Raw genomic sequence first — 22,203 nt, 5'->3', positions numbered from 1 at the left:
TGCTCAGAGTGTGACGTCGTCTCTCCTGAATTATTAGATCCAACAGCACAAGAACCAGCGCTATTTTGGGGAGGCGTCCATACCACTTGACCAGGTGGAATATACGTGGTTCCGCCGCGGGAGGAGCTGCGGCAGAAAACTTTTTCCACAACACCACCGGCGGGGCCCTCTACAAGATTGCCGAATATTTCCAGGCCGCCTGGGAGAGCATGGGTCTGGGGACTGCCCCGACGTTCAACATGCTTCGATCCTCGATGGCAACTTATGTGAGACAATTTTTCATGTTCTTTTGTGTCTCGTACTTGTACCTACGAAATGGGTTTTTGGAAAGCAACATGGTGCAGTGAAAAGTTAATGACGTGTGTGTTTCTATGTCACTCTTATTCCTGCAGGCCAAGCGCCAGCTCGGTGGAAAGACCTATAAAAAAGTCGCCACTTTCATGTGCCACGATGAGCACACGGCGAAACGCTTTTATCAATCGATGCCGAACCTGTAAATCTTGTGGTCTCTTGCAACTCGTGTGTATTTATTTGTTTTACCCATTTCATTTCACAGCGGAGGACCCGGCGGAGGAGGCTTTCAAATGCCGAAAATTAGCCATGTTTGCTATAAGCGCTTATGCGGGGACCAGAAAAAGGCATAGGGCTTTAAGGCGTTCTGAGGCTCTAGTACCTGAGGAGGAGGAGGACTCAGCATCAGGCCAGGAGGAGCTGGACAGGCAGTCTGGCAGCAAGATGATAGAGCAGCAGGTGAGACATGAGTAGCGGCAGTGCTAAGGACACAAACTCAATTATGTGACCCTAAAAGGAGCTTGATACACTTGATTGCTTCCTAAAACAGATTGTGAGCGAGGAGGAGGAGGAGGTGGATGATGAAGAAGAACCCGTCAGGCCAGCAAGGACCTACCAGCTTCGGCCACGACAGGAACCTTCGGGCCAACCAACGGTGAGTTTTGACTATTTTTAATGCTTCCGCATATGACCGAGCTGTAAACATTCCTTTGACATGTTTTACAAACAGGATGTGACTTCACCGAGAGTGGATACTTTACTGGTGGTGAGGCAAATAATTCTATTCGGCGCTTACACACATTTATTCAAGCTTTAAATTCAAAATCACTAAACTAAAACTTACCTTACCTAAACCTAGTTTCTGATATCATCATCTGACGATTGTACGGATGATGAATGGCACCCGCCAAAAAAACATGCGGGACCACCAAAAAAGACGGGGCTTTAAGAGGTTCTGAGGAGGAAGAGGAGGACGACTCAGCATCGGCCAGGAGGAGCTGGAGTCTGGCAGCAGGACGCCTCCGATGGAGCAGCGGGTGAGACATGAGTAGCGGCAGTGCTAAGGACACAAACTCAATTATGTGACCCTAAAAGGAGCTTGATACACTTCATTGCTTCCTAAAACAGATTGTGAGCGAGGAGGAGGAGGAGGATGAAGAAGTAGAACCTGTCCGACCACATCAGGAACCTTCACAAATGGTGAGTTTGGAATATTATTGATACTTCTGCATATGACTGAGCTGTAAACATGCCTTTGACATGCTTCACAAACAGGATGTGACTCTTCCAGATCTGGATTCTTTCCTGATGGTGAGAGAAATAATTATATTCGGTGCTTACACACATTATTCAAACTTTAAATTCAAAATCACTAAACTAAAACTTACCTTACCTAAAAATAGAGTCTGACGTCATCTGATGATGGTTCGGCGGATCAATGGTTCACCGTTCAAGACAAGGATGGGGAGGACGGCGCCATGGTTAAAGTGGAAACCCTGAAAAGAAAAAAGTCTTTTTCCCGTCCTGGACTGAAAAGACTGGTATGATCCGGCCTAAGTTTAAAGATGCTGAAAACCATCAGAGCTTAATGATTCAAACTGTCAAATGTCTTCACCTTGATTCAGATAAGCAAATCAATGTGGAGGCCGACGTGTTCCGAGACGGACGAGGAACCGGAAGAAGGGGAGGAGTGCGGCATTGACCTGAAGAAAGCCCTATCATCGGAGGATGAGACTGAGGGCGCCATGTCTCGGCATAAGGTGAGTGAAGTTGCGACATCAATGAGTAGAGAATTGCATTGAAAAAAAGCTAAACGTTTCTGTACATCGTCAAAAGAAAACCTGAAAAGTTGGTTTAAAATTCACAGGTGTCTTTTCATGTGGCTCTAATTCATATTTTTAAAATAACAGGCTAAGTCGCTGTGTACATACCCAGGCTCCGCCAAGAAACGGAAACGTTTGGAGAGAAGACCCAATTGGGACATCTCCTCCAGCAATGAGGATTAGTGTATTTTAGTATGCTGTTATGTGTGTGTGTGTGTGTGTGCTTAATAAAAGTTGTTCTTGCAAATACTTGTACTGCATTTGTCTATGATCTTTACATTGAAATGTTTAACTGCGGCTTAAAGAGGAACAGTGATGGTTAAACGTTTTGCAGACTAGGTCAGAGGGAAAAGACTTTGATGGTTTGGACATGTGCAGAGGATAGCTCGGGTGCCGCGTAGGTAGGAGGATGCTGACGATGGAACTGCCAGGGAACAGGGCTTCCACCGAAGACGCACCGAAATCCTGCCGGAGTTCCATGATGACCCAGGAGGACGTCGGCAGGGACGTTCCGAGGGGGAGACGTCAAGAGAGAAGGCGGTGATGTGGAGACAAAAAATAATAATAATAACAATAAACAGTATTTACACTTCATATTATTAAAGTATGATTCTGAGTGTGTCAATTGCAAGAATGTTCTGATTTTTTAAAATAATTCAAGATTCAAGATTCAAGATACTTTATCTATCCAAAAGATAGATTATCCTATCTTTTCAGCCAATCAGCCCGGTGATTATCTGTTTTAAAGGTGGGTGGGGATTTCCGCGCAGTCCAGTCGTGGAGAGAAGAGCGAAAAGAGAAGACAACGGATCAGCATCAGCATCGGCAGAATCTTCATTGAAGTTAAACATGAACAAAAAAAAACGGTTATCTTCAGGTAAGGACCCTTAGTTAACGTTCTACTATTCTGAGATAGACCGATGACCGATTTCTGCAACTAAAGACGAGAGACACGTGCGTTTTTACGCAGCTAATGGCGGCCCATGTGTAGGCAAGATGCGTTTATGATGCGCCATGAAAGAGAACTTATAGTTTAACTGTATAACTGTATTAAAATAGCATTCAGAAAATATTAAGTGTTTGCCTGGGCCATGGGCTAATCTGGCGTGCCGTGTAATTATATTTTGCCCACGAGGCAATATAAAATTCATACCAGCAATGGGCCGTATGTAAATGTTTCAGTGCTTTTTATTAATAAAGTAAAAAAACAAACAAACAGCACATTTGCCGCAAATATTAAAAATCTCATAAAGCTCTGCTCTTTTTTTGAAGCTTTGGATTATTCTTATAAATTCTTATAAATTTATTGTGTCCGGGCCTCAGAACGCAGGACCGGCAGAGGCCGCGCCACAGCCGGCAGCGGAGGCGGAGGCTCCCCTCGCAGCATCACCTGATGCGAAGGCAGCGCCTCAGCTGGCAACACCGGAGGGTCAAGGGCCGGAGGAGCAGTCTGGCAGCAAGACGCTGCTGTCAGACAAGCAGGTGAGACATGAGCGGCTGCAGTGCTAAGAGCAAAGACTTTATTATGTGACCCTAAAAGGAGCTTGATACACTTACTTGATTGCCCCTTAAAACAGACGGTGAGCGAGGAAGCTTTACATTCAAAATCAGTAAACTAAATCTTACCTTACCTAAAATTAGTTGCGGACAGCATCTGACGCTGATGGCTGTGATGACACTGATAGCTGTGATGACACTGATAGCTCTGATGAGGGTCAGACTGGGAGACTACTTCTCAGGGGGCCAAAAGAAAAAAGAGTAAAGACTGTCATTCCTGCCCTGGAAAGACAGGTGTGATACTGCCGAAATTTAAAGATGCTGGAAGGCATCAGCGCTTAATGAGTAAAACTGTAAAATGTCTTTTCCTTCAAACAGCTGTGCAAAACAATTTGTGGACCCACGCCTTGTGTGTCGGCAGATGACACTGGGGAAGGGGAGGATGACACTGATGAAATCGATGAGGTCACCATGTCTCAGCAATGGTAAGTGAAGTGCCTTCATTAATGAGTAAAGAATTGCATTGGAAACAACGTTTCCTCAAAACCGCACGCGTGCGCTGATGCGGTCTTCGGGCAGCGAAAATCTTGGATGCGCACAACAACAAAATCCATCCTGAAGTAATTAACTATTACTTTTTTTCACAGAGGCTGCATGGAGGAAAACAAGGTTCCGGAAATAAGCAATGTTCATCACTTGACCAAGCTTCCAGATTGACAACATGTTTCAGTTTGCTGCTGTGTGTGTGTGCTTAATAAAAGTTGTTCTTGCAAATACTTGTACTGCATTTGTCTATGATCTTTACATTGAAATGTTTAACTGCGGGCAAAAAGAGGGACAGTGATGGTTAAACGTTTTGCAGACTAGGTCAGAGGGAAAAGACTTTGATGGTTTGGAGGTTGCTGAGGATGGAACTGCCAGGGGACAGGGCTAGCACAGAAGATGCACCGGAATACAGACCGAGTTCCATGATGGCCCGGGAGGACGTCCGCAGGGACGCTCTGAGGGGGAGACATCAAGAGAGAAGGCGGTGACGTGGAGACAAAAAGAATAATAATAATAAACAGTATTTACACTTCATATTATTAAAGTATTCTGATTCTGATATTGTGCGCGAACCCTGCGACATTATGGGTAACGGTGTCTTGGAATGAGACTTGAGACATCCTTTATCCATGAAATTCCCTTCCAGGTAAAAATCCACGTGTCCAGCCCCTTACACATATAAATCCACATGTCTAAAATGTGCTTTCATATAAGTCAGACGGCAAAACCGTAAGACGTCTGTCAATAAGCAATATTTGAATGTACACAGACAGTATAACACATCTAAAGTCCAATTTTGTGCCCCCGAGGTCAAAGGTCACGTTTAATAACGCCACAATATGCTCCCTTCCGGTTTTTGGCACTTCGCGAATCCGTCCCTCGTCGTAGAGACACGGGACCACCACCATCGGATTCGTCTCCTCTTGCTGCTTGATGTGCTGTTTTGCTGAGGTGGATTGACCCCTCTCGGCCTTGTCGTTTGCCCGTGGCGGGGCTTTGCTCTTTCAACTTTTTCATCCCACAGGACCCGCTAAACTCGGCCCCCGTAGCTCCGACCGGGTTCAAACTTTCAGGGAGCCCCCCCGCCTAATGGCCCTGAACCAGATTCCAGAGTTTGGTGGAGCTGGCCCTTTGCGAAGGGCCCTTCCCGTACTGGACGGGCCTGCGCCAGGCTTCATCACACATGACCCCTGCGGGGTCGGGCCCCCACACTGTAACAAAAAAACTCTTGTTTCAACTCAAAAAAACAATTCCAAGGGCTGCCAAGAAATTTTACATTCAATCAATTGCAGGCGTGCAGTATACCTGATTAGAATTTCTTAATTGAGTCAACTCAAAAGCAGTTGTTAGGTTAATGTAAGAATTTAAATCAACTTAAACTCTTTTCTCATTTGAAAGAATTCATATTTATAATTTGATTTAACTGCACAAGACATTTGTCTTAAATTACAATATCTTGTTTACCTCAATGCAGCAATTAACCTAATTAACATATATTAATTGAGTAAACTCTTTGATTTGTGTCATCTTAACCCCCTTTAATAATTAACTCAATGTCTATTGATGGAGACAATATTCGGTAGCAATTAACCCAATTTACTTACATTCATTGATAAAACTCTATAGACCAGTTTAAAATCTTTTTTTGCGGTTTAACCTTATTTATTAAGCAAGTAAAATTATTAATTTAGTGTTTATATTAATAAATCTGTCATTTTCATTAATTTAATTCAAGTTAACTCACATATCTTTAAGTGCTCTAAAATAGTCAAATGCAGATGAAGCAGACATAAGTTCAAATTGCAATAACTGTTTATTACTTTTTTTTTAAAGAACAGGCTGTAGTTCTGCCAAACAAACAGGGCGGCACTGAATAGGCACTAACTCAGATACAGTATTACTGAAACGGCCTTTCAAAAATCCATTACCCGAACTTAAGTGCCTTTTATTCTCCATTCTGATTGGGTAATCGTCTCAAAAACAAACAAACTCTTACACTAAACTAACAAAAGTGTGACATTGTGCAAAATTATATATTATAGAGCACAAAGAAACAAAACAACATCCTGCTTTGACATTCAAATGACAACACAAGCCAGGTGTTAAATGAGAACAGTCTTACATTTTCTGGCGCAGGAGTTTGTTCCTCACCCCATGCACGACAGAGGAGCACTGCCCACCTCCAATGTTCATGAACACCTTTTGAATGAGCTCAAATGTGTGCTTCAGTCCTTTTGGATAGTCAATGTTCAAGCAGTACAGGAGACCCACAAGCATTGCAACTCCTCTTGGAAAGTCCAGATCAGTCAGCATGACCGCTTCCTCAAGGATGACCGGGACCGCTACATCAAGGGTATCAGGTCCATCTTTGACCAGGATCAGGCTGACTTTTACCCCTTTGCAGAAGCCCTCCCTAGCATCAGTGGCCTGCAAAACAAAAACAGAGTTTTAAAATGAGGTTTTAGGCAATATTTTGCTTTTTAGAATGATGTAAAAGCAATGTCTATGAATCAATTTGGAATACAATCAGCCTTTCAAAAATTGTTGGATAAATGATTATAGTATTGTTATAGGTCTGAAACAGAATAGCTCATATCTATGATGCAAACAATTAATAAATGTTTTTTGAATGATCAAACAGTCCAGATATATGAATAAATTAAGTCACTATGGGCTATTGAATATACTATTAGCATTCCCAAGGACTAGTGCAGGCCATGTTCGGTCACAATTTGTCATTTAAACCAAAAGAAGAAGAAATTTCACAGATGTTTTAATTTAATGCTTTAAAGGGCTTAAATTTGGAATCATAAACATAACTTTTTTATGATTTAGGACCCCACAGCCACCCTGGAAAGGAACAGACAATGCAATTTCAGTGTAAAAAAATAAATCATGTTTGAGGATCTCTGTGTGTGTGCGCGTGTGTGTTGTTTAGTGTCGGGGTGTGTGTGCTGTTGAGTGTCGGTGTGTGTGTGCGTGAGTGTGTTGGTCGTCCTCATGGCAATGTTGGATGCCGAGGGTTGACACTTGTCGTCTTCTGCGTTGCAAAAGCAATAGCCCCTTACGCCTAGGATAGGCGCTCGGGCCTAAAAAGAAAGAAGAAGAATAAAGAATTTTTGCAAAAACAATATAACTTTATTTCTGAGTATGCGATTTCTACACAAAATACATTTTCGGAATGGTCTCGACGAGGGCTACGCGTCTGTGGGGGCACACAGACACACACAAACACGAGTTGACTAGCTGCGCTCGTCAACTCGTGTTTGTGTGTGTTGTTTAGTGTCGGGGTGTGTGTGGGTGCTGTTGAGTGTCGTGTGTGTGGGCGTGGGTGTGTTGCTCGTCCTCAACAGCATGGCAAAGTTGGATGCCGAGGGTTGACGAGCTGCGCTCGTCAACAATATAACAATATAACTTTTTTTCTGAGTATGCGATTTCTACACAAAATACATTTTTCGGAATGGTCTTGACGAGGGCTACGCGTCTGTGGGGGCACACAGACACACACAAACACGAGTTGACTAGCTGCGCTCGTCAACTCGTGTTTGTGTGTGTTGTTTAGTGTCGGGGTGTGTGTGGGTGCTGTTGAGTGTCGTGTGTGTGGGCGTGGGTGTGTTGGTCATCCTCAACAGCATGGCAAAGTTGGATGCCGAGGGTTGACGAGCTGCGCTCGTCAACAATATAACAATATAACTTTTTTTCTGAGTATGCGATTTCTACACAAAATACATTTTTCGGAATGGTCTTGACGAGGGCTACGCGTTTGTATGTGTGTTGTTTAGTGTCAGGGTGTGTGCTGTTGAGTGTCGGTGTGTGTGTGCGTGAGTGTGTCGGTCGTGGGTGTGTTGGTCGCCCGGTGGTTGACCGCTCCATGTCTCTTAGATTCTTTCAAACTTCTTTCAAACTGCAAAAGAAAAGAAGAAAGGCGACAACGTTTTGATCCTGTAGAATTCTAGAAAGGTTGAATTTATTACATCAGGATCAGAAGCTCAAAAATTGAAGCTATTGTTGATTTGCTTTGCGTATTTTTGTAAGGTAGGAAAGTTATTTCCATGTTCCAACAGTATGATGGACCACAGGGGGGCGGGGGGGATATGTGACGTCACCGCACAACCTCCCAAGCTGGCAACCCGGAGAGTACGGTGATAGGAACCGCATTACCCACAATGCCCCGGTACCCACAATGCATTGTGGGAATATCGGATCAGCGAGCAACGGGTGTCGTTGGGATCCACCGGTTGGGTTGCTTTTGTACGCAATAAATAGGTTGAATAAACAAGAATAAAAGTTCCTTTTTTCCACAACTTTCCCGAAGTGCGTCCGTGCGTAAAGCTGCTTCCACAGTGCGTCGTGTGAACGTGGAGTAATAAACACGGTGTCCCACCGGCGAACGTGGAACCGTTGGACCGCTCGACTCACCGAGTTCACTCAAAGTTCGTGAATCTAACTCATGAAATATACAAACGTGATCTCCGTTTATGGCAAATATACACAGAACTCTGTCTAAAATAGCATTAGCATAGCTAACAAGTAGCTGAAATGAGAGTACCGGACAGTAACCGACACCAACTGAATGACATCATCTCGACTCGGTACCGCTGAATCCAGATTTATCTCCTCAAATGCTTCAACCCAATCGTCCGGTGGCTTCAGCAGATGTTAGAATAGAATAGAATAGAACAGAACAGAATAAAACCGAGAATTACCGGCGCTTTTAACAGAGGTAGAATCTACCGGATCGTGTAACGTACCTCAGCACGTCCTCCTTAAGCGACTGCTCTGTCTGAAGTCTGGACACGAATGACTCTCCTCGCTATGAGGAGCACAGGGGGGCGGGGGGCTGTGTGACGTCACCACACAATCTCCCAAGATGCACCACGGCGCCTGGAACGAACCATTGTATGTGTAGAGGGTGCCTTTATCGTCAATAATGCTGCTACCTAATAACACTGTTTATTAAACGCAAAACCAACCAGTGTGTTTTTACTACATGCCTTTTGAGCTACTACATAGAGTTGAATAAATGATTTCATCAAACGATCAACACGTTTTATTTTTTAAATGGATCGGAAGTCCTGCGTGTTTCTCGGATCAGCGCCGGCATCGTTCAGGATTCACCAAAAGCACAATGTTATCGTCATCTTGAACCATTCGCGTGCGCGTATAGCGCCTTGTTCAAGGGCGCCTCGGCAGTGCTCTGGATGCAGACTGGCCCCTCTCCAGTCAGCAGAGCTGGGACTCGAGCCGCTTCCCCGCCCAGGGCCCGAGCCACCGAGCCACCGAGCCACTGCCTGAGCCGGACTTGTTGCTTTAGACGGGGGGGCGTTGTGTGGTTTGCATTCGGCGCAGCAAGCTGCCTCTTTGTTTGTCTGCTGTGTTTAACTACAGAAACGGAGGAAGCTGTCCCGGATCCAGCACAGCGTCCTCCTGATGCTGCTGGGTCTTCTGCTCTTATTATTTGGACTGCTCTGCTCACCTAGCATCAGGTAACACACACACACACAGTGATAAATGCATGTCTGTGCTTGTGTGTTTACTAGATTTCACTAGTGGATGAGCTGTGTTTGATGATTAAATATGAAAAGGCTTGTTTACGCTGTTCTTTGTATCTATGCTAAGTGTCAGAATTGAGCCTCTTGGAATTTTGAACAAAATAAATCCTGTACATATTTGTGTGGTTTGTGGCGCCTTGATATTCGTTTTATACTATACGATCACATGAAGACAATTTGTATTTTGCCTCTTTGTACAGAGAATTGCGTGTCATGTTGGAGATTTGGACATGCAGCTGTGCAGATTTACATTTATGTTTTTCTGTTGTTCTGACCAGAATAAATGCAACGAGTAGACGCTGTCAGACTACTGTCCTGCATCACCGCCACCAGCCTGCAATCCATACACGTTACATCAGTGGCGGGCGGTGCATTTTACACCTAGGCCTTCAGTGAAGTCCTACTTAGTCCGACTTGAATAAATACCCCTCATAATACCATCATTTATGACACCACGGCTTTAGAAATAATGTACAAACACACACTTACGCACTACAGGGTGTTGCATCACCTCAATTGTGTACAACACAGGATATTTTTTACAGAGCATTTAAAAATCATCAATAAACTGCATCAGCAATTAAAACTTATCACTATACGTGGTACTATCAGAGTTATAAATAAAAGGGAATTTAACATTATTTGTCCAAAACGTTTTAAAGTCCACCATGAATATAGGCAAGCTTTAAATTGCAAACTTGCTGTTTAATATAAGAAAGACCGCAACAAAACGGCCACATTTGTCTCGTTGTGTACTTCCACTACAATCACACAGCTGCACCGGCGCGCCACATTATTTACCGTAATTGCTGAACTATTATGCGCACCTGTGAAAAAGCCGCACCCACTGAATTAAAAAAAAAATATATTTTGTACTAAAATAAGCCGCACATATTCGTAAGCCGCAAGTGCATTGAGACAAATGATATTTAACGGAACACGGCTCGTAACGATATCCGCAGCAGGTCTCCAAGGTGAACAGCGTCTGGCATGTTAGATCAAGGGAAGTCGGCAAATCAGATCCGTAACTTCGGGATAAGGATTGGCTCTAAGGGCTGGGTCGGTCGGGCTGGGGTGCGAAGCGGGGCTGGGCTCGAGCCGCGGCTGGGGGAGCAGTCGCCCCGTCGCCCTCCGCTCTCCGCCCGTCGGAGGCTGCGCGGCGCGCGCGCCCGCCTGGCGGGGTGTCCCCGTCCCCCTTGCCCCTCATCCTCCGTCTGCGGGAGCGTGGTGCGGCAGGGGTGGGGACGCCCGGGAGGTTGAGGGGCGGGTTCCTTCCCCGCGGGGCGGCGCGTCCGACGCCGCGTAGCGGATGGCGGACAGGCGGCGGGGACCGGGTACGGCGGTCCGGCGGCGTCGACTCTGGATGCGCGCCGGGCCCTTCTCGCGGATCTCCCCAGCTACGGCGGGGCTTTCCCTCCGGGCGGGCGTTAATTTTGTAACGAAAATAAATAGGCTTTAACGAAACACGGCTCGTAACAAAAGTGGGAAAATATACGTAAATTTGCCGTGTCGTTGCATAAACCGCAAGGTTCAAAATATTGGAAAAAAGTAGCGGCTTGTACACCGGGAATTACGGTACACACATTGTATTTACAGTATATCTGTGATTTTATTTCGTCATCATGTTAAATAAATAAAATGTTGGTACTCACCAAAACAGCTGTCCCCCAAAACAGTTATTTGAAAACAAAATCCATTCTCCTTTCTTAAAGTTCCTAAATCCAGTGTTGCTCCAAACATTAAATCGATCCCTTGCAAACAAAAGGCATTCCCAGCAGAACAATTTGCTGCGACTCTCGGAAGCTGTAAGCCAAAAGTTTGAAGCCTGGAAGTGGCGTACAAATGCTTTCCCCACCTGGGACAGGTTAGCTAGCTAGCTAGCTTGGACAACGTCGGCTCACGAGAGCTAGCTTCTCTGTAAAAGTCCGTCTTGAAAATGGCCTTTCAAGAATATCCACAACCAAATCCACACTTTCCCCTCCTTCACCCATTGTGGGTTAAAACGCAAGAATAGTTGTGGTTTTATTTTCGGTCGGTCGCGCCGTACCGGTGTGCATTAATTGATGACGCAATATGCATAGCGCTGCCCTCTCACACGGAGTATCCAATCACAGGCAGGAAGGCCTTACTTTCACCAACTCGTGATCTGATTGGCTATCGCAACTGTCTATCAACTCTAAGAGCCGATCACAGGACGCGTTATTGACTTGTCACGTGAGACAAGCAGGAAGGACTTGTTTCACCAACTCGTGATCTGATTGGCTATTGCAACTGTCTATCAACTCAACTCTACGAGCCCGTTCACTCACACAACACAGACGGCAAGCAGCTGCTGATTCTGAAGGTCTCGGACGGATAGTATTTGCCACTGGTACTATGAAATCCGCCTGGCAACACAAGCTAGCTGAATTCTGATTGGATAAAAACTCTCACCTAAAAATACATCACTGGAATATAATATGACATGAATGTGAAGAATATATATATATATACATAAAATTAAATTGATTTTATCATAAATATGATCATGTATTCTTGATTTCTGGTTATGTTAGGCAAGCAGAGAAGGCCTTGCAGGCCCTGACCGCCCACCACTGCGTTACATAAGCTAGCGTGTTTGTACAAGCAGATCCAGGCTCAGCGGAGTAGCTCGATCTGCTTCTCGTGGAGGCTCTACTGCTCGGCTTCAGACGTGCTGACCCTCGGCCTGTCTTCCTGTTCACTGTGTGTGTATGTGTGTGTGTGTGTGATTAGGGTTGGACGACTGGCTGGAGCTGAATGAGAGCTTCCTGAGGACCGTTCATCCGGATGTGAAGTCTGCGTTGGGTCAAGCTGTGGCAGGACCACATGTGGGGCCAGCTCTGAGCCTCGATTCAGGTCCAGATTCTGAGGCCAAGCCCAGAGAACCAGACGCCCCCCTATGTGTCATCTATAAGTGTACCAAGTTACAAGTTGATGAGACATTTGCTTGTGTGTATACTTATGCTGATTGTAAACTTCTGATGCTCACTGTAGCGGAGCCATAGCGGCCGTTTCTGGAATGAAACCGGAAATGTCCCAAACTCCATTTATATCTATGGGCAAATTCCAAATCGAATTATCGCGAGAACGGTATGTTGTAGAGACTTGGAAACATAATTCAGCCACGCTGAACACGCTGGTCCAAACCGCGTCTCTTTAAGACCTTCCCTTCCCGAGATATGGCAAAAATAAAGCTTTGCACGCCTGTAACGTCTACACCGTAAATCACATCAATCTGTCCGTCACCTCAGTTATAGGCCTATGTGTCATCTATAAGTGTACCGAGTTACAAGTTGTTAAGACATTTGTTTGTGTGCATATTTATGCTTATTGTCAACTTCAGACGCTCACTGAAGCGGCCGCGTTCGCCCTCCTGTGGCTGTTTCTGGAATAACACCGGAAATGTTTCAAACAAAGATTTGGAGAGCAAGGGCAAAAACATATTGAACGTTGAATTTTAGATCATCCATCATCAGAATTAATGCATCTAAGCCTTTTCAGGTGGAAGGGAGGGTTACAGTACGGCGAGGAAGATGGGCGTGACTGGGTGAAAGGAGTATGCAAGGCTTGCAGGAATGAAGGTAATAATCACAAGGAGGTCATGGCTTTAGATGATCTTTCGGGTACAAGCCTTCAAACCAGAAGTGGTTAATGCATGTGTCAGCAGCCTGCTGTCTCCTGTTTCCTCATGCACTATTCAAAAGGCCAGATCTGACTTTTGACTCCAAACACGCAAGGAACTATTTTGTTCAACATCACCAATATTACAATACTTTCCCAATAAGATTTCTTCATGGATCATGGAACAGATTGAATGATTGCAGTGAACAATTACTTTTTCCCAACATGTACAAAGAACCTTTTTTCGGATAAACTATATAAAAATGTGAACCTCAAGTGCTTGGGAATTGGCTAACTAGTCCTTTCAAAAAAGTGTTTTTTTTATTAAAAATAGTGAATTTAATGGCTAAAACCTTACATCTCAAGTAAAGTAACAAGACTGCATACTGTGAGATTTAAATAACATTTCTAGATTAACATGTCTCAAAACATTTGAATTATTCAACATTTTTCTAGCAATGTTTCTTCCTAAGAGAAATCAATATTTTAAATCTGTTAACAGAGTTAACTACAGTTAAAATTTGAAAACATTACTTAGCCCGTGAACAATTCTTCATTGGGCACACAGGATAGTATACGTGAGGTTGTACAATATATATTATGTGTCCTATCATTGGTTAAGTACATTGACTTGTTTCACTTTTCACTCAGGATTATTTAAGCATTCATGTAACTTTAACATCCTGAACTTATGGCTGGTGTCTCCTTACTGGGCCACAAAAACCCAAGCACAGCTTTCTGGGCATTCATTACATGACAATCATAACATTTATGAGCTATTATCCAATCAGAATATGATACTTGTATTTAATGTATTAGTATTTTCACTAACAAGCCATTGTCTGAAGGAATTGAGTGTCATCTAATTAATGCACTGTGTGCCTTTGACTGTTGTCAAGGAGCAGTGTGAGTGTGTGTGTGCTTGTGCATGCGTACGTGCACACACACACACAAGAAAGAGAGTGTATCCTGACTCCTTCACAGAACCTTCCCAAATGCAGCCACTTCACAGGGAGTTATTCATTGTAGGAGAGGAGGCAGGTGTGAAAAAAGGACGACTAACTGTAGAAAAAGCACTAAAATATATAAAAGAGATTTTTTTAAATGCCCCCAAGGAGGAAAAATAATGCTGCAATCAAGGTTGAGGATGGTAAGCTATTAATTTATTTTAAATATCCTTGGGATAACAAGGATATAGATTCATCCCATTAAATAATGGCGTATGTTTTGGGGTTTTTCACAGTTGAGATGGAGGTTGATGCTGTTGTGGAAAGTGGAAGTGAGGGTGAGTCACCATCTTTTGTCAGTCAAACAGCTGCATGAATATTTGCCATTTTATGGTATGAAGTAAACATTTCTATAAATTCCATCTTCTACATAATCTATGTGGATTATCTAATATCCCATTACTAATTTAGTGTGAGTATCATCACTATTGGATAACTGATCAATGCTGATCTAAAGTGCACATTTGTCTCAGATGAAGCCCGGAGGAGAACTAAAAACAGACGAGTCAAACTACAACGAAAACCCAAAATGGTCAGTGATGATGAGGAGAATGAGACACCAAGGAAAAAAGGACCAAAGAAAAGGTCAAAGACAGTGACAAAGACAATGAGGAAGACAGACGGCGTGTGAAGAGCAAAACCTCCAGGAGGAAATCAAAGAATGAGGAGAGTGATGAGGACGGAGAAGATCAACAGAAGAAAAAAAAGCAAGGGAAAGGGAATAAAGTCGTGCAGAAAAAAGGACGTGTTAACGGAAAAGAGGTAATAAAGGATAAAGTTGGTGAAAAAGACAAGAAAAAGAAGAATGGAAAGTTGAGCAGGTGTAGTATCCTCTGACCTACCTGCATGCTCCACACACACCTGTATGGGCGTTTTGCCTATTTAGACCCCTGACAGCTTGATGATGTGAAACTATAGGCAGGGGGATAAAGCTAGAGTCATACGATGAAATTATAGGAAAAAGTGGTTGAGGCTAGACTAAGGACACAAGTAAGTATTTGTGAGCAGCAGTATGGCTTTATGCTGAGTACAGACAGTACCACAGACGCAATGTTAGCATTGAGGCTAGCAATGGAGAAGTACAGGAAAGGTCAGAAGGAGCTGCATTGTTTCTTTGTAGATCTAGAGAAAGCCTATGACAGGGTGTCCAGAGAGGAACTGTGGTACAGAGGTGGCATGCACCAGAGATCAGCCTTTTTGGTTGCCATGGTGATGGATAGACTAACAGATGAGATGAGACAGGAAGCTCCTCTGAATATGATGTTTGCAGATGACATTGTGATCCGGAGTGAGAGCAGGGAGCAGGTAGAGGATGTAGGGTTTTACCAAACCCTCTTCCGGTTCTTGTTCTCCGTAGTGGGTGCGTATTCAATGAGGAGAATGTGGGTTAAGATTAAGGCATTTATATAATTAACAGATCAGTACAATTAGTTCGGATATCAGCGCTGAGGTTCGATCCTGTTTCGTGTATGTGTCTCAGGTCCGAACAAAAGGGCCGTTCTTTGCTTCTGTGTCTTCATATATCCATGAGTCCGTCCCCTGAAGGGGTGGGGATTGTGCCCCAGCCAATCTAAGCCCATGCTTATCTGTGTTGTGTGTGACATCACTGGTGTGATGCGTTCATTTGAAATCAGTCATTACAAATCCAAACTAAATGTGGCGTGTTCCTAGTGGTGTCGGCGGGTAATCACGTTGTGGAATTCCCTACAACTAGAATCTAGAGAAGTGGAGATCTGCTCTAGAAAAGAGAGGAATGAATGATTGAATATCTAGGAAGAATGTGTTACGAACTGAAGGCTGAGTATGGACCCCAAAATGCAGAGACAGAAGCATAGGGAAAAGTTCAAACAGTTTAATTAAATAAATACGAAGAAACAATTTCACAAGGGTCAGAAAGCACAAAAAACTCAGTGCTACGACCGGGATCAATTAACTAAACTAATGCCTCTGAAGTCTTCAGAAATGAGTGGAAACAAGTCTTTTTCTAGCAAAACCTCGTTTTTACAATCGAACCCCTTTTCTGATTGTTATATGTTGTTGTCACTATTGGTGTATTGGTCATATATCTCTCCCTTTATCAGCTCTACTTCTTCCTCTGAATCTGATGAAGAATCCCTCTCAGAGGGAGAGATGGAAGCCCTGAAGGATCAGGTAGAGGAGAAGAAGAAACTGATCACTACATTAAGGAACCAACCCTGGCGTATGAAGAGGAGACTCGTACTGCTCAAGTAAAATCCAAAATAGTGGCCACTACTTCTACCTGACGTTTATGATTACTGTCATGTTTCTGCATTTTAGTCTTTATCTTTGTTGGAATATTTTGATTTTGTTCACTGTCTATTTCTTACAAACACTTTCCTACCATCACTGATGTCATGTACACCTGATGTCGACCCTGAACTATTAAAACTGTTTCCTTGCTGCATTGGTTCTTTATCAGTGGTATGATGGTAATCAAAACTAGATTGTCAAATTTAGATTGTAAATATAAAAAAAATATGTTTACTGAGGATTCATCTCAAATCAAACCAAAGCTTTTAAGATAACTGTGCTCTGATCCTCAAAGTCTTTTTGCTGGATCATGCCTGGGATTGTTTGATTCATCTAATTTGCTGACAAATGTAATTCCACAGAGATAAATGCAATTTGGAGACTTCAAAATGTGAAACATTAGATCAAAACATACTAGTAATGTTTCCGTTCATCCTCCCTCTGCAAACATAAGACACAAGAAGCTGTTCTATAATAATCTAGGAAACATAATCATAAACCCATGTGACCAGATTAAACCTTCCTTGCCAGATCTGGCTGGGCTGGGAATTGTGTAGGCTTAAGAGTTTGCTCTTTTCGTATATTTTTCTGTGTACATACCACTGTAAGAAAAGGAACCTGATAAGCCCTTTGACTTTTTCATGAGCTTGACACTGTTGTGGCCAACTGACCTGCTGCTTGCCAAGTCTTTCTCTTGGAATACAGAATGTACCATCAATCAGTCAGTCATCCCAAACGTGTCCTTTCTACATCCTGCGACCACTAACTAATTCATTCATATGTCATATTTTGATCGTTTCTCTGCTTGGTCTAACAGGGAGTCTCAGGAGTTTGTTGAAAAGTTTGAAGGAGCTCTTGGCAAAGGAAAAGGCCGGAGGCTATATGCATTCAAAGTCATGATGTCAAAGGTAATTTGATGGTTGTGTAACTGGTGGATCCCAAGATGCAGAGACCAAAATCACTAAATACAGTCTTTAATAAGCAAAATGGAAATCCATGGTGAGAATGCTGCCTCCCCGAGCCGGTCCCCAATAAGTGGTGGAAGATGGTTGAATTAAATTTTGCCCTCCTTGTTCATAGGAGATTGGGTGGATCTTCCTAACCTACCGGTACACAAAACTTTTCTGAAAGACATTTTAAATCAGAAAAACAAACAAAGAAAGATGACACACATCTTGGACATGATAATCAAAAACTCCAGGAAGACTGATATCCAATACTATTTTTAAATAATGTTGTTAAAACCCTATTTAATCTGTAATCTTAACTGGTATTTTAACAACATAAATTGGTATTTCAAAATGATTTCAATCACTTCGAGGTCCTTGTACTTTTAGGGACTCAATAGCTCTTTGGAATAATTTCATGATTCTTCTAAATTGTTTATTGTGTCTTTAAACAAGTCACCATCTTTATAATTTTTTGGAGAACACTGTTAGTAGATATTTCACCCTCAAGTAAATAAGTAAGTACGGTAAGATATAATAACTAATCTATAATTTTTTTAATTTCAGAAATGTATCAAATTTAAGCGTGATTTTGAGAACTTCAAAACTGCCTGCATACCCTGGGAGAGGAAGATAAAGGAAGTAGAAAGTTGGTAATGACATTACCTGAAAAAGTATTACTGAGCCTATTCTCACTATTTCTGATACTTTATATTTCTAATTATAGGTCATTTTGGATCATCTGTGGCATCTTACTTTATTTTTCTGAGATGGATGTACGGCCTGAATCTGGTACTGTTTGGGTTTATGTTTGGCCTGGTGATGTTACCTGAGGTACGGCCAGCCTTGGAATACATGATAATACTTGATGCCAGACACTGTTGGTGTTGAGCTTTTCCGCCTGTCTTTAGATTCTTATGGGTCTTCCCTATGGCTCCATTCCAAGGAAAACTGTGCCGAGAGAGGAGCAACCCACAGCCATGGACAACGCTGTGCTCTTTGACTTTGGGGTGAGGATCTGTCTTTAACAATTTATAATTAAATAAGAATTAAACAATAACAATAAAACCAGCTAAATGGTATCTGAACAGGATGGATGATTTCTACAACTATTTATACAGAACAGACATAGCGGTATTACCCCACAGATGAGCTTTCAACACCGATATTTAAGATAAATGAATCTGTTTCGGTGGAAAATTGGGATTATTTTCTACTCTCCGGTTCCTTCCACCATCAGATAGGGACCATCTGTCTCTGTAACCATAACATCTTTCCCAAGGACAGGTCGCAGTGCTCTTAAGTGTCATTGTGATGTGTATTTGCAAGTTTGAATATTTATTTGTAATTTACAGGGCTACTGCAAGTACTCCTTTTTATTTTATGGGTACTACAACAATGAACGCACAATTGGGGTCCTGCAGTTCAGACTCCCCCTGTCATACCTTTTGGTGGGCGTTGGGATCTTTGGATATAGCCTGATGGTTGTCATAAGAACGTAAGACAAGATGCACTAGTGTAAGCAGGGAAACTAATTGCTGTGCATGCAGAAAGAGTTGATTTTCCTGGAGTTTTTTCTGCTCATTCTCTTCTCAGGATGGCCCGTAATGCAAATGAAGGGGGAGATGGGGCAGAGGAGGGAGAGTTCACCTTCAGCTGGAAGATGTTCACCAGCTGGGACTATCTGATAGGAAACCCTGAGACAGCAGACAATAAGTATGCCTCCATTACCACCAGCTTCAAGGTGAGTAGGTGTCTTATGTTGCATTCATGTTGGGGGGAATGAGCTCTGTGTCACGGCCAGCAATGGTTTCCCTCTAATTTCCCATAAAAACATTCTAAAGTTCACGATCAGAAAACTTTTGGTGCATCAATTAATTGCAATTTTGCACCACTGAAGGAATCCATCGTGGATGAACAGGAGAACCAGAAAGATGAGAACATCCATCTCCGGCGCTTCCTGAGGGTTCTGGCAAACTTTCTGATCACAGCATGCCTTGGAGGCAGTGGATACCTTATCTACTTTGTGGTGAAACGTTCTCAGGAGTTTGCAAAGACAAACAATGAAAATCTGTCATGGTTTGAACAAAATGAGGCAAGTTAGACAATTCAATTTTCGCTACCTTTTACTCTTTAGCAAAGCTATGTTAAGATTATTATTCCAGAAGAAAATGAGGAGCTGTGAATTTTCATGAGATCACTAAGATCACTAATGCAGCCTTATGGGTAGTACGGGTAGTGTGGGAGGACATGAGAGTGGCTGGTGTTGGGGAGGACGATGCAAAGTAGTCGTAGTAGTAGCAAAGATTAGATCGCTAACCCTCTTCTTTTGTCTCATTGTTAAGGTTGAGTTTGTGATGTCACTGCTGGGGCTGGTTTGTCCTCCTCTGTTTGAGACCATTGCAGAATTGGAAGATTATCACCCCCGTATTGCCCTCAAGTGGCAGCTGGGACGAATATTTGCTCTTTTCCTGGGGAATCTTTACACCTTCCTCTTTGCCCTGTTTGATGAGGTCAATGCCAAGGTATGAGAGATATGTTTCTTCTTGTTGCTAAACAGATGGGGTACCTTGCCTTTAGGCTATTTCTATTATGTTTCTATGGTAACAACTGCCGCTAAGACATTTGCTGTGTTTTGTCCGGCACCTGATATATTATATGATGTGTTTTAATTGATTCTTAATTATTTTAAATCAAAATGGTTGCATTGCATCTGTTCATTTTTTTAATATCATCATAATCAAGACCTGCAGAAGAAGAAACTTTCAGGTAGACAGACAGACAGCTTAGATGGAGGAGAGGATGGACAAATATCAGTTGACAAGGACTATGAATCGCTGCATGAATAAATGGATAATAAGGTGGCACTGTGGCGCAGTGAGTAGCACTGTTGCCCCACACGTCCTGGGTTCAAATCCACTTGGGGTTGTTCTGTGCAGTTTGTATGTTCTCCAGGTTCACTGGCTTCCTCCAACCACCAAAATCATGCAATTTAGGTGAATTGGTCACTTCAAATTTTCTTGAATGTTTGTCTATCTGTGGCTCTGCGATGAGCTGCGACTCATCCGGGGTGTTGGAACTGGTGTGAGATCATGCTTTGATCTGCTTTCTGTTCTTCAGCTGGAGAGTGAGAAGTTGATCAAGAATGCCACTGAGTGGACTTTCAATGAGTACTATACCAACTACAGCTCTTTCTTCAACACGACAGATGTTCCTCCTCCAGCTGTGCACCCCGCCGACGTCATTCGAGGACCCTGCTGGGAGACAGCAGTGGGAAGGGTCAGTCTAGATGCTGTATAATATTCAGAAATGTTTGTGGCCACGGGAGAAATATATTTTCTGGACAGAATTGTTCATATTCCCCAAACCTCCATTGTGAGCCGCTGTTTGACAATTCTGTGTCCCATAGCCCCCACCTCTCCTATAACGAAACGTTTTCAAGCGGTTGTCCTTGATCACATGAATAGATTTTCAAGGCCTCTCACAATTTGCAGCAACAGTATGAGAGTAGATTATGTTTATTTGTCTACAGCCTACACAGCAGCTACACAGTTTTATTCACACTTCATACTTCTGACTGTAGGTACAGTCAGGCATCCTATCCCAGAACAGCATTTTCCAGAGGACATGCTCTGGTTTGTCGACTTCCTGAGTTAACTGTCGGTTGAAAAATTGGACCGTTTGTCAAAACACAACAATGTTGGGAAGATACAAGAGTTAGAAGGAATAAGCCGGTGGTCTTCCCACAGATGGGCCCCAGATTGAGGAGTAGCCGAATCAGTTTGCTCTGGGAAGTTTGTTCCCTGATTGACTTTTTTGATCACCTTAGTTGCCATACTATCGCCAGACAGGTATTTGTCAAGAACACAGCCCAAATAGGTTTTTTCTTTGCTGGAGATTACTGTATTGTACCACTGAGAGTGGTAAGCCTTCACTTCGGGCCCCAGGGCAGACACGGCGTCCCGCCTCCAGCCAGCCCCCCACCAATGCAAGAGTCACATCAGCCTCCTGCTGCTGCTTCAGCTGCTCAGTGGTCAGCGGGAGCCATCCTTCTCCATCGTTGGAGGGGCTGGCGCTGGCCACGCTGAGTGTCATCTGGCTCTGTTCCTCCTGCCGCCGGCAGTAGCGACACTATACCGCTGCACATGGACGCCGGGAGAGCGCATCAACGTTGCCGTGAAGTCCCCCCCCCCCCCCCCCCCCCGGTGCTGGATGTCGAAGTCATATCCCTGGAGGACCTCCAGCCAGCGGGCCACCTGGTCTTCAGGGTTTAGAAGTGACGCAGTAGTTCTTCTCTGCTCTGCTCAGCGCTTGACTGAAGTAGGCCACCACATGCTCTCCTTCTTCCCCCTGCTGGGAGAGTACAGCCCCGACGCCGACGTTGCTAGCATCTGTGTCCACAATAAAGGGCAGCTGAGCATTGGGGTACGCCAACACTGGGGTTTCAGTGAGAGTTCTCTTGAGTTGGGCAAAGGCGGCTGCGCATTTGTCGTCCCAGTTGAACGGCTGGCCCTTGTTGGTGAGGCGGTGCAGTGGGTCGGCAATGGTGGCAAAGCCCTGGACGAACCGCCGGTAATACAAAGCCAGTCCCAGGAAGCTCCGCAGCTCATTGACATTGGCTGGGGTT

General features: G+C 43.7%; 1 protein-coding gene across 1 annotated transcript; it reads left to right on the top strand.

The window, feature by feature from the left end:
• The first annotated feature begins 14,455 nt into the window (after positions 1 to 14,455).
• On the top strand, positions 14,456 to 21,003 carry LOC137917797 (transmembrane channel-like protein 2-B). Its single transcript, XM_068760531.1, is given in 15 exon segments — positions 14,456 to 14,501; positions 14,595 to 14,636; positions 14,832 to 14,942; positions 14,945 to 15,179; positions 16,440 to 16,586; positions 17,447 to 17,537; positions 18,144 to 18,225; positions 18,304 to 18,410; positions 18,488 to 18,586; positions 18,932 to 19,074; positions 19,173 to 19,320; positions 19,477 to 19,671; positions 19,922 to 20,101; positions 20,697 to 20,855; positions 20,986 to 21,003. Coding segments are annotated over 15 exon segments (1,803 nt in total).
• Positions 21,004 to 22,203: the final 1,200 nt, after the last annotated feature.

This window comes from Brachionichthys hirsutus, chromosome 3 (assembly GCF_040956055.1).
Source record: "Brachionichthys hirsutus isolate HB-005 chromosome 3, CSIRO-AGI_Bhir_v1, whole genome shotgun sequence".
Taxonomy (NCBI): Eukaryota; Metazoa; Chordata; class Actinopteri; order Lophiiformes; family Brachionichthyidae; genus Brachionichthys; species Brachionichthys hirsutus.
Note: the sequence above shows the minus strand (reverse complement) of the source record. Positions and strands in the feature narration are given on the sequence as shown.